We start from the raw sequence: 15,204 nt of genomic DNA, 5'->3' as shown, positions 1-15,204 counted from the left end.
TGAACCTTGCACATCCTAATTGTTCTGCTTCTTGTAACTTTCTCAGCTATATCCATAATCTTAATTGGAAACTCCTCATATGTCAGATCATCCTTAACAACAAGTTCCTCTAATGGTATGTGCTCCTCAGGCACACGCAAACACTTCTTAAGTTGAGACACATGGAACACATCATGGACACCAGACAGGTTCTCAGGCAATTCTAATTGATAAGCCACTTCTCCACATCTCTTTAAAACTTTAAACGGACCAACATACCTTGGTGCTAGTTTACCTTTCATGTTGAACCTTTTTACACTTCTCATAGGTGATACTTTTAAATAGACATAATCTCCTTCTTCAAATACCAAGTCTCTTCTTCGATTATCTGCATAGCTCTTCTGACGGGTTTGTGCCACTCTCAGGTTCTCTCTAATCTTTCTCACCTGCTCTTCAGCAGTTTCTCAGCACATCTAGTCCAAACACTTGACTTTCACCTGTTTGATTCCAAAACAAGGGTGTTCTACACTTACGCCCATACAAAGCTTCAAACGGTGACATCTTGAGACTCTGTTGATAGCTGTTGTTGTATGAGAACTCTGCATAACACAAACTCTTATCCCAACTAGTACCATGCTGCAACGCACATGCTCTCAACATGTCTTCTAAAATCTGATTAAGTCTCTCTGTCTGTCCATCAGTCTGAGGATGGTAGGCTGTGCTAAAATTCAACTTTGTGCCCAGCGAAGTGTGTACCTGTTTCCAAAAATGAGAAGTGAACTGCGAACCTCTATCAGACACAATCTTCTTTGGAACACCATGCAAACTCACTATCCTTTCCATGTATAGTTCTGCTAACTTTGGTCCTCTATAAGTGGTCTTGATAGGTAAGAAGTGAGCAACTTTAGTCAAACGATCCACAATCACCCATATTGAATCATAACCTTTCTGAGTACGTGGTAACCCCACTATGAAGTCCATTCCAACTTCTTCCCACTTCCACTCAGGTATCTTCATAGGTTGCAACAATCCTGCAGGTCGCTGATGCTCAGCTTTCACTCTCTGACAAGTATCACATATGGCAACATACTCAGCTACATCTTTCTTCAGACCATACCACCAATACTTCTCTTTAAGATCCAGATACATCTTAGTACTGCCAGGATGGATAGAATAAGTTGAATCATGTGCTTCACGTAGAATTGCATCACGAATGGCTTTCACTTCAGGCACACAGATTCTTTTTCCAAACCATAGGGTCCCATTCTCATCTATGCTGAAACCTGGAGCTTTCCCAAGCGCTACATTACCTGCTATCTCCCTTAGTTTCTCATCCTCCAACTGACCCTTACGTATCTCAAGCTCTAGTGTAGGTGTCACTTCTATCTCCATAGCATTATAAGCAATACCAAGGTTCAAGTGCTGAAGCTCTTCCCATAACTCCTTTGGCATAGGCGCCATCTCAAGCTCATTGGCATACCTCTTCCTACTAAGTGCATCAGCCACAACATTCGCCTTACCAGGGTGATAGTGCACCTCCAGATCATAATCCTTGATCAGTTCCAACCAACGACGTTGTCTCAAATTCAGATCCAGTCTGAGTGAATATGTACTTCAAACTCTTATGATCGGTAAAGATATCACTCTTATGCCCAATCAGATAGTGTCTCTAGATTTTTAAGGCATGAACCACAGCTGCTAACTCCAAATCATGAGTAGGATAATTCAACTCATGTTTCCTCAGCTGTCTAGATGCATAAGCAACAACTCTACCCTCTTGCATAAGAACACATCCCAAACCTTGACGAGACGCATCACAATAGATAGAGAACTTCTTATTTAGATCAGGCAAAATCAGCACTGGCGCTGTTGTCAACCGCTTCTTTAATTCTTCAAAACTAGCTTGACACTGATTAGACCACTCAAACTTAGCATTCTTCTCTAACAGGGCTGTCATGGGTTTAGCAAGCTTGGAGAAACCTTCAATGAACCTTCGATAATAACCAGCTAAACCAAGAAAGCTACGGATCTCACTTACATCAGTAGGTGGCTTCCAATTCAGTACATCCTTCACCTTGCCTGGATCCACTGCTATGCCACCATTAGAAACCACATGTCCAAGAAAAGAGACTTCTCTTAACCAGAATTCACACTTACTACGCTTAGCATACAGCTTATGCTCTCTAAGCTTCTGCAGCACCAATCTCAAATGTTCAGCATGATCATCTTCAGTCTTAGAGAATACCAATATATCATCAATGAATACTACCACAAACTTATCAAGATACTCCATAAACACCTTATTCATCATATACATAAAGTAGGCAGGTGCATTGGTCAAACCAAACGACATAACTGTATACTCATATAACCCATACCTCATAGTAAAAGCTGTTTTTGGTATATCAGTACTCCGAATCTTCAACTGATGATAACCAGAACGCTAGATCAATTTTAGAAAACACACAAGCACCTCTCAACTGATCAAACAAGTCATCGATTCTAGGCAATGGGTACTTGTTCTTGATAGTTACCTCATTAAGAGATCGATAATCCACACACATACGCTGTGTTCCATCCTTCTTGTCAACAAAGATCACAGGCGCTCCCCAAGGTGATGCACTAGGACATATGAACCCTTTATCTGACAACTCTTTCAACTGTTTCTTAAGTTCCTCTAATTCAGTTAACCCCCATTCTATATGGTCTCTTAGCTATAGGTGCAGTACCAGGTAATAATTCAATTATAAACTCAATGTCACGGTCAGGTGGCATACCTGGCAAATCATCGGGGAAGACATCTGGAAACTCCTCCACAACACGGTCCTAGGGATTAGCATCATCATCTAGTTGATTCACTGTAGCTGTTGGTGGTGGTTGCACTGTCATGCCAACACTGATTCGATCTCCCTTTGGTGTTGTCACTGCTACAACTCTCTCCTGACACTGAATCACAGCTCGGTGTTCTTTCATCCAATCCATACCCAGAATCACATCGATTCCAAAAGTTCTCAACACAATAGGACTGACTGTGAAGTCTACCTCCCTTAAGGTAAGACTTGCTGAAGGGCAACAATGTGCAGCAGGTATTGATCCCTCCGGTGAATTTACTAGCATTTGGGTCTTCATTGCAATTAAAGGTATGCTATGTGTTCTAACAAATGCTTGTGAAATAAAGGAATGCGAAGCTCCAGAGTCAAAAAGAACATTAGCGGGGATAGAGTTGATGTTGAATGTACCCATCATAACTTCTGGTGCTCCAACCACAGTCTCAGGCGCCACATGGTTCACTCTTCTAGTGTTGTACGTGGGCTTCTGGTTGCTATTCTGCTTCTGAGGTGTCTGTTGATTCGGCTTCTAGGGGCAATGGTTAGCATAGTGTCCCACATCTCCACACCGGAAACACCTATTGGGAGTACTAGGTGCACTGCTCTTCATCGGGGTACTGTTGGGCGTTCCCTGGCGTGGAGTCTGATTGCCCATTTGCTGCGGGGTACGCTAGGTTCCAATTCTGCTGTTGGTTCTGAGAGCGTTGTGGAAACTGACCACGGTTCCACTGACTGACTGGACCTTGATACCTTTGCTGATTATTATAGCGCGGGCGTGTGTTGCTTCCGGAGACCTGTCCCTTCATCTTTCTCTTCCTGTCCCTCTCCAATCGCATATTGTCAAGCACAATAGCGCGATTCACCAACTGCTGGAAATTAGCATATGTGTTACCAGCCAACTGCAACCTGAGATCATAGTAAATTCCCTTGAGGAAGAGACGTTGCTTGTCTGCATCCTCCCTCACGTCATTAGGAGCATAGCGAGCCAACTGAGCAAACTTGTCGTGATACTCACTGACAGACATAGAACCCATCCTGAGAGATCTGAATTCCTCCTGCTTGAGCTCTATCAAACCATCTGGGATATGGTGTGCCTTGAAATCCCTCACAAATTCTAGCCAAGTGATAGCAGGAGCATTGTTGGGACGAGCAGACTGATATGACTCCCACCAAGTCTGAGCTGCTCCCTGAAGCTGTCCCGATGCATACAACACCTTTTGTTGATCATCACACTGAGCGATGTTGAGTTGTTTCCCCACTGCGCGTAGCCAATCATCTGCCTCCAAGGGGTCAGCGGCATGAGAGAAAACTGGAGGATGTCCTTGCATGAATTCCCTCCGCTTGTCTCTTGGTGGTGGAGGTGCTGGTGCTCCAATAGGTTGGTTCTGAAAGAACTACATCATGGACTGCATGAACTGTCCTTGCATCGCCAACACCTCTGCTGCTGGTCATGGGTGGTGGTGGGGGTGGTGGAGCACCTCTCCCACTGTCCTCTACCTCTTCCATGGCCAGACATCTGTAATCCAACATGAAACATCACCAATATGTAAGAGATAAGCAATTCAGAAAATTCCTGGACGTGATGCAGAATCAGCAGGTCAGAAAAACTGTCATAACTCGAGTTCCAGACATCCAAATAAGATAATCTTTATACGGTTGGAAAGCTTAAGAAATTATCTACAACTTTCATTTAGACCACATTTTCTGATTCTGACGTTACATTAATTAAAAACAGACCACAACAGAAACTGTCCTCAGATTCCAGACAGCACAAAAGTTCATATTGTGACAGTCATAACTCTCAGATACGAACAGATAAAAAAGTGATTCTTGTGCCATTGGAAAGACACAGAAGTCTATATACTCCCAGTAAAATTTCATGACCATTGCTCGAACAGGTGAAAAGTTATAACCAAAACATCACTGACTGCTCCAGAAAACAGCAAGCAAAGAGACAGGATAGACCAACCCAACTATTTATTATAGCACTTTTAACCTTAATATTTTAGCTAAGGAACTCGTGGACATGCCCACAAAGTTCCAGCACTCATCACAAAGATCCAAATCACACATAAATCACAATAATAATCCAGCAAGCACACCAATAGTTCACAAACACTTAAAAGACTCGACTCGACTCACGATACTAAAAACGTGCCTATTACAATGGTTTCATAAACTTAAGGGGCGGCGTTCTTCTTGGTGGAGGGCTCATCTAACTTCTCAAACAGCTTGGGACGGCCTAACTCGGCGTTAAGGCCATCGATCTCTTTCTGGTATTCTTTGATCATGTCTTGTGCCTTCTTCAGCTCTCCTTTTAACGCTCCCACCTTATTTGTGAGTTCACGGTTTAACTCAACGGTGGCCTCAAGAGTCTTCGATCCTTTTACCATGACCTCTATGGTCCAACTATTTTCCTTCGGAAGATAGCATGGGTAATACAAGAGTCCATCGTCCTTCTTATCATCAGAGAGTCGGCCTCGGTAGTAGGCAAGTGCAATGGAAGCGGCATCCTCCATGCTTCTTTCCGCGGTAGCTCGACTTACATGGTGGGTGACAACTGCATCTATCTTGCGAGTATTTAGGGTCTTGATCAGCAACCGAGTATCCCAAGATGAACCAATCAGAGGATGACTGTGCTCCGTAGTATGATACTCCAGAGTGGCTTGCAGGTCTGGATAATAGCACTCCAACATCATTGTCAGCAAGTCATGGTAGAAGGCATTGTCATCAGGCTTCTTGATGCTTAACTTGTCAGTCCAACCTATACGAGGCAGTGGCTGGAGTACTTCATCTTCATCATCATTGGTCAAGTCAATGGCCTCCACATGTGCTGGGGATTGAGCTATCGGAGTTGGCGAAGAATGGACCTCTTCTCCAACCTCATTCTTCCAGTTCTTCCTCTAGGACGTCCTCTCTAGGCTCCATTGGCTCATACACAGCACGTTGTGGTTGAAAGCATCCAACGTACAAGCGGGCAGACATGCGGTCACGTGTCATCTACAGAAGTTTCAAATTAATTAGAATAGAATCAATTGATTTTATAATAGAATAAGACAAAAGAAGCACCAAACTTATCAAATAACAAGATTGAGGTGGAAAGCATGAAACAAGTGAAGCAAAGGAAACTAAAAACGACCACTCTAACTAGGCTTGCGTCCTATAGTCAACAGTGCTCTGATACCAATCTGTCACACCCAATTTGAAGAACAAAAGAGGATATATAAAGTCTTATGTGCACCCCAGGAACGGTCGCACACATAAGTGGACAAATTGTGAATTGTACCAACACAGTGTTTATTACATAGCGAATAAATATTCAACGCATAGTCTCAAACATAGATATAATAGCTGCTAAGATAACTCTCTTGCGGAAGCTCCAACAGGGACGTCAACTGGTGAACACCAAGCCTAATACTCATCACGATAATCTTCAATCCAATCTTGATCTGTTACCCATCCGGGATTTTTCCAACATAAAAGATAAAGCAAGGCATAAGTACATGTCGTACTTAACAAGATAACTAAGGGTTCATGAGGCTCAAATAGCTGACACTGGTTTACTGCGGTTAGCATTTAAGTCATCATCAAGTTTAGCATTTATTAACAGTCAAGGTAGCAATAATCCCATAACACATGATCAATGAACATGAATAATCAATATCTTAAACAATTAACATAAATGATCATCTTAACAAATAAAAGTCATTATCCCTTAAGGTAAGTGTTCTAAGGTCGCTCGTATCCGTGAGCACGACTATTATAACAGTTTTACACTCTGCAGAGGTTGTACACTTTCACTGTGAGTCATGATTTCCAAATGTATGGGTTTGCAAGGTCCAAAACACTGGAAACCATATAAAGCCACCCAAGAGCTCGTCTAACTGGCCAGGGCCGTAGGGTCATTAGATATAGGAACCCCCCTTTCAAAAATAAAGTAAAAGGCCGCTTCCAAAGCTAGGCTCAACAGGACAGAGGCTGTCCTATACCCAACTCGCAGACCTCTAACCAGCTAGAAAAGGGTTTCTTAAATAACTAGAGCCAGAGCCATATAGCCCTCACAGCTGTACGTTAATCCCGGATAATCAATTACAAGACAAGTCCTTCTGTTGCTAAAAAGTCATCTTGTTTATGTTTATAGCATATTCATTAATCAAGTTTCAAGATCATGATTGTTGCACTAGCAATAGAACTACCCAATGCAAACCTCCCAAGGTGACAAGGTAATTGAGTATTCAAAACCTAGGAAATCCTACCATAGGTAGCAAGGAAGACACATGCATATGTATTTTAGTGAGCATCATGAATAGGACAACAAGGAAGGTCCTTAGCTATACTTGCCTTGATCAAAGTTCTCCTGAAAGTCTTGCTGGTCTTGCTGGTCATAGAAGTTCTCTTGATCACCAACGTAAACCTCACCGTCTGAACTCGATCAACATCACCAAGCAGCAACATACAATCATCCGAGCAATCATACACGAGGCAAACAAACATATTTAATTAGAACAGTACACCAACAGAGACAAACGGTTTTGAAAAGTTCATAAAACTATTCTACACGTTGCTACGATCACACAGATGCGAAGATCACGGAAAACGGAGTTACAATGAGAAAGTTAGGATTAAAACAAGTTTCCCTATTAAAGAAATAGATTAAATCTAAACTCAAAATTTAAGTTCAAAAACATGGTGACAAATTATATGAATAGACAGATCTCGAAAAGACGAATCTAACGCAAGTTGAACGGTCCAATTTGGAGTTAAAACGAATAAGTTATGAGCAATTAAAGGTAGTGGCAAAACTGTAATTAGATGGAACTTGATTTTGAATCTGTTAAATGAAAAATACGTTTTCCAAAAGAGAAAACGTATTCTCTGGAATCCGCTTTGGACTGCGGGTTCAACATCTAAAGAGCTCAGGGGCTCTTTAGCAAATATTCCCCGCGAAGGGGTGTCGGCCTCTGTTGGCCGTCCGATCAAGGATGACCGGCCGAGATTAGATCGGCGCGGGTGACGGTGGCAACGGCCGGAGAAGAAGGGCCACATGGCGGCGCTCCATGACCGGCGGCGAGGACCTCGCCGGCGTTGCCGGTTCGGGCGATTCCGGCCATCCCAAAACACGGGACCGGTACCAATCGAAAGAGGAGGGCAAGGCGAGCTCACCCAGCTAGAAGATGACGCCGACGGTGATCCGAGGAGAGCGCGCGGCACGACGTGGCGGCGGCGGCGTTCCTGCGCACGATGAAGTCGCCGCTCAAGCCAAATTGGACCGGGAAAAGACTCAGGAAGATGCGCGGGGTCAAGATGAAGCTACCTAGCTAGCTTACCGAGATGATGAAGGACCGTAGCGGTGGAATTTGACGGCGCGGCGGCCTTCTAGGGTTGCGGCTGCCGCTGCGACCTTGTACGCATGAGCGAAGGCGGCGGTTCGCTTAGGGTTGTTAAGGGCGTTGCGGACGCGGCATTAGGCCTTTATAGGGCAGGGCGTGGCGTGGACGCCCACGCGCGGATCGACGCTCGGTCGGTGTCCGGTCCGACACCGAGCCAGAGGAGGAGGAAGATACCGCTGACGTGCGGGCCAGCCTCGTCAGCGAGACAGGGAGAAAAGAGTGCTGCTGCCGCAGTGGGCTACCGTGAGCTGGGCCTCGACTTCGGCCCAAGAAGGAGGGGGAAGGAGGTCAGCTACGCGCTGGGCCAGAGGGAAAGATGGGCCTCGCGGCCAGAACAGAGAAGAAAGAATTTCCATTTTTTTCTTTTTATTTCCAGAATTTTCAAATGGATTCTCAAAAGGGATTTGAATTCCTTTTCACATGCAACAAAAATCAGTCCATCACAAATAAAATATACTCCAGCATGAGTGTATCAACATGTCTCTAGCCTTAGGATAAATTTTAATTTCACAAAAATTATTTATTTATCTAGATTTGCATGCTCACAACATTACTAATAAATCAAATTCACTTATTTTAAAGTGATGCAAATTTTTAGGTGTTACAGGCCTTCTCGTCCAGGTAAGCACAGACACTAGCCGAGTCCAAAGGCTCATGGACCACCCTTTCCGCATCTTGATTGCTCGGGGGAGGTATGGGCGCCGAAGGGGAGAGGAGACCTGATCAGAATCAGAGGACGCATCTTGAGATTTGATTGCTCGGGGGAGGTACGGGCGCAAGAAGGGGAGAGGAGACCTGATCAGAATCAGAGGCGGCGGCGTCGGGTGCGGCCGCCGACCCTTCCTCCTCGCTGGGGGCCCTGTCGGAGACCACTTGAGCGGCAGCAGCCGTGGGTGATGCAACCGCCGCCGTATCCGCTTGGCTGGAAACTACAGAAGCTGAGCCTGCATCCGCATCCTTTTGGCTTCTCGCGTTCGTCTTCTTCGCCCTCTTGGACGGCTTCAGTTCATCATCGCTCTTATCTGCCGCCCTGGACCGCTTGCCTGACTGCGGTGACGACGAGGGTTCCGCCTGCGCCGCGCTCGACCGGATGGTCACCGCGGGCGTAGGCCGGCTTGCAGGGGCGCGTCCCCGCCGCGACTGGGAGCCCGAGGCCCCCGCACCTCTCCCCTTCCGTTTGGCCGGCGGCATAGTGTTTGATGCACGCCGCCGTTCCGCTTCCGTCGGCGTGGGGATCCCTCGGCGGGGGATCGATTGGGAAGGGAGGGAAAGGGCCCCGTGAAGCCGTGATGAGCCAGGAACGGAGTTGGTGTAGCCGGTGGTGGCTTATTTGGGCCATTATAATCTTTATTAGTGGATTCGGCCCATCTCAGTCTCAACCGTCCTGGCCACGATCAACGGCGGACGCCTTAAACCCTTCTCCTTCCTTTGGTCCGGTCCGCCTCCTCCCCGCCCCACTCCGCAGTCGCAGTGCCGCAGCATCGTCGCCCATGGCTCTCCTCAAGAACTCCCTCATGCTTCAGGGTCTCTCTCTCCCACTTCCTCCCCCTCCCATTTCCTTCGCGGGTCTCTCCGCCAGGCTGACCTCCGGGTGTTTGCGGCGCAGGGCGGTTGCGCCATGCGGCGGCGGCGGCGGCGCTCACGGCGCGGCGCGGCGCGGCGACGTCGACGGAAGAGTACGCGCGCCGGAACTACGCCGATAACACCTCCGAGTACAACACGGTCATCGGGTCGCTCGTCGCCCAGCGCAGGCAAGGGAATGTTGGTTTATGGTTTGCCGCGTCCCGTTGCGCGCTAGCTGTTCGACGCATTGCCAAGCGGGAGGCGTTTTCGTTGATATGCCTTGGATTGGTTCCGGTTGCTTCGTTGATGCTGTGCTGCGCATGCAAGCGTGTGTTTGCTCATTCGATTGTTCACAGTGGCCTTGTGTTGTGGGATTGATGGCCATGTGAAAACTGTACTTTGGTATTATGCAGCTCTAGGCCAGTTTACCCATTTGTGCATGGGAATTCCCAATGCTGACTCAGGAAGTCTTTTTGTTCGGTGTGTCAGTGAGCCTGGCCACCTGAGCAACTAGACTGCCATCAGTGGCGGATGCACGATGCGGGATAAGGGGGGGCTAAAACAATGGAGATGTTGATTTGCATGAAGATTTAATGGTGAAATCAAGCTTTTGCTACAGTGATTAGGCTTGAAATCAAGAAATTAGGGGGGGCTGGGGGGGCAGCCCCCCCTGTGGATCCGCCGCTGACTGCCATGAATACCCCCTAACCCCCCTGAGGGATCGCCTCGGTTACTCCCAAATGGCTTAAAGCATTGTATGCATTGTCAAATTGTGAGAGCACAAGGGCCTACCTGTAAGCTTCTCATATTTCTTTCTTGGTTACGCATAGATGTCCATGCCTGTTTCGACAGCCTCCTTTATTATTCTCTATATATGCTGAGGGGAAAATATGCGGTTGCCTTATTTCCCTGATTGCTTGACTATTCATCTGTGGCTTCTAAGATATTAGTTTTCCTGTATGTTGTTTTCTTAAAGTTATGTTTTATATAACTTTTAGCAAATTACTTCGTGTCCTATTGTACTGTCATTTTTCTTCATGCCTATGCTTATCTTGACTTGAATTTCTGTTTGAGTAGAATGACAGCTCCAGTGTCAGAAATCTCTATTTTCTAACCATGTATACTTTGCAAGTCTAACAGTTACATTCTCATTGTTTTTAGGCCCTACCTTCTGCGTGATGCTTATGACGACATGATGCTTGATGGCGTGAAGCCTGAGCGGGATACATTCCACACACTCATAGTCGGTACCATGAAAGGCAGCCGGCTACAAGATGCACTCTACTTCCGTGATCAGATGAAAGAAATGGGTTTGCAGCCTGATGTTAGACCACTGACTTCTTTGAATTCACTCCAGTTACTTTTTACCTTCAAGAGACAATCAGTCTGATGTTCTTAATGTTTTCCAGGTTAACCTTTACAACTTCTTGATCTCCACTTGTGGAAAATGCAAGAACTCAGATGCAGCAATCATGGTTGGTTCTGTGTACCTGAATGCTAGCTGTGTTATATCATTATGGTACCATTTTCATGCTTGAACAGCTTTCTTTTGTTCTTTATGCTCACTGATGCTCCTGTCCTTTACCTGTAACAAAGCTTTTAGAAGAAATGAAGGCACATGGTGTTAAGTTGAAAGGAGAAACCTACATTTGTCTACTGAATGCACTTGCATCAACAGGGCAGACTGATCAAGTGTAAGGCACACTTCTTGACATTATTTATATGATCCAACAGATATAAGAATGCACAATTGAAATTGAAATTTACATCACTTGTTGCCTGCCACTGCCATTTATGGTGGTTGGCCACTCTTAGCACAATGACTTGAAGTTTACCACACACAAACTAGCAAAACAGATTAGCGACAGTTCGTGAGTTGTACTTGTTCACTGTGCATTTTGTTTGTTAGAGGTTCATCCACACTACTAACAGTTATCTTTCATTTGAGAATACGAGATATGTAAGTATTGATCTCATGGATTTGAAGGGCTAGAGTAATGCAACTTTCTGGTAATTTCTTGCTGATAACATCAGAGTTGGAGTCTTTAGTGTCTAGGGTATGGTTGCCAGGTAGGATTCTCAGATGTACTATTTGTGAATGCATTAGCAGTTTTGCATGTGGAATTTTGGTCTAGAGACTACATTGCGACTGATTAGAGTTTTTCAAGAAATAGTTTACCCTCAGTTGTCAACACCTTCTGGTTTACCTATTTACTTGCTCACACGAGAAACTTATATAACGAGAATTTGTTTTGATAGGTATGCCATAGTTAGTGATATGAGTGCTGCTGGTCTTGGATTAAACAAGTTTTGTTATGCCGGATTGATAACTGCATTCAAGAACAAGACACCAACCACTGAGGAAACCATGGCAAAGGTATGGTATGCATGTGTAAGACTGTAAGGATGTACTTAACCAAATCTGAATGTTCTATAACTTATTTCTCTTTCAAGCAGATTCTTGACTTTGTCAGGCAGTCGAAAGGTTGGCAATATGTTGAAAGAGTATCAAAGGACAGTGCTGAGAATATAATGATGAATGTGTCAGAGGAAGAGCTATACAACCTCCCAACAGCAGAATATGTAAATAGACGAGGAGGATTTGTCTTTAAACAACATACAGTTTATCACGTTGCTATCCATGCTTGTGCAGAACTGCGGAGCAAAGAGGTGATCTTTTGCTTGTGCATTACCATTTTCCACTATATATTTTGGTTACTGCACATTGGCCATGCACAATCGACATAACCCTAACTTTGTAATTGTTTCTACCACTAGTATATATATATATATATTTTGAAATCACCAAAAGGTGGTAAGTTTAGCTTATTCTGAAATTTCGTTTACTTCAAAAAATTTCAGACACTTGAAGCACTTCTGGAAATGTTCAATAAGGATACTAGAGATGGATCTACTTATGATGCCTACATGGTGATGCAAGCTATGAGGTAATATGTAATGTTGATATCTTGCTATTTTCTTGTAGCGCTGAAAATTAAGATCTGATAGTTTGTGTATTTATCATTATTAACTTTATTCAGATATACATGAACTCATTTTATAAGCATGTCACAATGAGATCTCATTATTCTAAATTAATAATAATGACAGGATCATTGTATTTATAGAGATGAGTGAACAGCTTAAGTGACTACTTTTTGGCATTTGTATTCTGATTCTATAATCCCTGTGTCTATCCTTTTTGTCTTATCATGCTTTCTCCATTTTATTCTAGTTATTATTGATTTGATGTCCTCCAATTGAAAAAGGTGTTACCTATGGTGTGGAGATATTGATTCTGCTGTTAAGATGTTTGAAGAGTATTCAAGCTCGAGATCCCCACCCGCGGAGTTGTATGCGGTGAGTCACACCTAATTGACAACAAATCTTCTCATCAAGGAATTGACAAAGCTTAGCCAGACTTGTCTACTGCCAAATACTGTGAAAAAATATTAAGTTAGATAGTAAATTAAAAGAATGAATTCTGCCAACCAAAAAGAAACCAGATGCATAAAATCTTAGGATTGTTAAAGATAATATTCCTCACTGAATGGTAAAATGAATTTTCTATGGTCATAATAAAATAACCACCTTCTATCAAGTCAAAATCAGTCGTTCTTTCTTATTTTGATCATGTAATGCTGCATATGTTCGCCTTAAGTCTTCATCTATGAAATGCAGACACTTGCTGAGGGAGCTATGATTGGGTACACTCCAAGAGGAATGCAACTTGCTCAAGAAACTATAGTAATTTTCTGTTCTTTGCAGTTTCAGTTTTGCTGTATAGTTTTGACTGGCTTCAAAATTTTGAAATTTTACATCAATAATATTTTGCAGGAGAAAATGATTTCAAGAAATTTCTTCTTGAATGCCAGGCTGGGAACTGATCTCCTACTTGCAGCTGCCGGTGAAACGGTAACCAACACCAACTCCTGCCCTTTGACTACCAAATATGAATGCATGAATTGTTTTTCGATACTTGCTTAGCATTTTGAAATTAAATTGCTTCACTGAGATGGTTGGATGACTGAAGTTAAATTGACCAATTTATCTAGACTGGTGGATATACAACTGCAAATTATGTCTGGGATCTCCTGCAAAGCCGTAATGTCACTCCAAATCTTCCTGCTGTTGAGGCATACCACAAGGGTTTGACGGTAAGCTTCATTGTTTCGAACTTGTGACTTAGTACAGTTTCTTCACCTTGAAGGCATCTATGAATAATTGAATGCTTCCTAACTAGAGTGAGTTACATATTGGTCCTTGATGTACATATTCATATGGGTCTCAGAACTGTTTGTACATTGAAATCATTTGTCTGCTGTCACTTTGTTAGCAATTTAAGCTCTGGATGTTTGTGATTCGTATTCTGCTCATGCTCTCTTGTTTTTCAAATTCAGGCGCGAGATATTCCTTCTGACGATCCACGGCTTCTCAATGTTGCCCGCGTTTTGGACAACTTGCAGCTCCGATTTGGACCAAGAAGAAACACTCAGTAGCATAGGAACAGTGCTGTTGTCCCTGATACGATGCAATCAGTAATTTGTCTTTGTTAGGCTTCTGGATGCAAAGACATGTTTACAGTCCATAAAACCAAGGAAGTTCATTAGGATGACGTAAAGCAGAACCACCAGGCATCTGAGGGGCATGGCAGGTGTGGAAATCAAGGACCCGAAACGGAAGCCAGTTGTTTCTAGGGTTTTTCTCGAGAATGTTTCACCTGCCAAGCCTGAAGACCTGAACTTAGATGCCCTGAGCTTTGATTTGAAATTTAATGTGCCCATGTTGCCTACGATTGTTGGACAATCATTTATCGGAGCTTTTCATCTAGACAGCGGGAGTCTAGTTGTGCGCGAGTCAAGCTGCAGGCCGCCAGGCCGTTCTTTTTTACGTTTCCACTCTATGAACTTCTATCTATTAGTAATAAAGAGTAACTATTGTTTTCTGGAGCATGGATGCTATTTTTCTCAAGAAAAACGTTATGTTCTTATACTGTTCAGGTCAGCTGTTGATCGAGTGAATCATTCGGCAACCACTCGACTGGCAAGAGCTCGATGAAGCCATGTGCTGTCTGACTATCTGAGTCCGAGCTGGGTCACACGAGGCTTCGAGCTGGCCTTGTTTTGTTTTGAATGTAACGTAGGAATTCCACGTGAAATCGTTCTTGGCGGCATGAAATAGAAATTAGGCGATAGTTTTGAGTGGGTTACGCCTGCATCACCAGCCAAAATATAGGTCATGTTTGGATTCCAACAACATATAGAATCAACTAATCCAACAACATATAAGATAAGATCAACAATTCAGCCGGAACCGTTCGGCTTACCTTATAATTCGGCTTGTTCGGCTTCTTTTTTCAGTCGAAACAGTGTTTTCAGTCAATTTCAGCCAAGCGAACGGGCCAGTTTGGTTCGGGCAAGGTTTTGCTATGCCTTGCCACCTTG

At 44.0% G+C, this 15,204-nt stretch overlaps 1 protein-coding gene across 1 annotated transcript; it reads left to right on the top strand.

Moving 5' to 3' along the window:
* The first annotated feature begins 8,948 nt into the window (after window positions 1–8,948).
* Window positions 8,949–14,712, top strand: LOC136516853 (pentatricopeptide repeat-containing protein At4g35850, mitochondrial-like). Its single transcript, XM_066510347.1, has 13 exons — window positions 8,949–9,721; window positions 9,804–9,948; window positions 10,922–11,084; window positions 11,170–11,235; window positions 11,357–11,454; window positions 12,020–12,137; window positions 12,218–12,430; window positions 12,623–12,708; window positions 13,030–13,120; window positions 13,442–13,507; window positions 13,598–13,675; window positions 13,816–13,917; window positions 14,161–14,712. Exons 1-13 carry the CDS (start codon window positions 9,397–9,399, stop codon window positions 14,257–14,259), a joined length of 1,650 nt encoding a protein of 549 aa, XP_066366444.1. The 5' UTR covers window positions 8,949–9,396; the 3' UTR covers window positions 14,260–14,712.
* The last annotated feature ends 492 nt before the right edge of the window (window positions 14,713–15,204 follow it).

Source organism: Miscanthus floridulus, chromosome 17 (assembly GCF_019320115.1).
Source record: "Miscanthus floridulus cultivar M001 chromosome 17, ASM1932011v1, whole genome shotgun sequence".
NCBI lineage: Eukaryota > Viridiplantae > Streptophyta > Magnoliopsida > Poales > Poaceae > Miscanthus > Miscanthus floridulus.
This window is presented reverse-complemented; position numbering and strand designations above follow the sequence as displayed.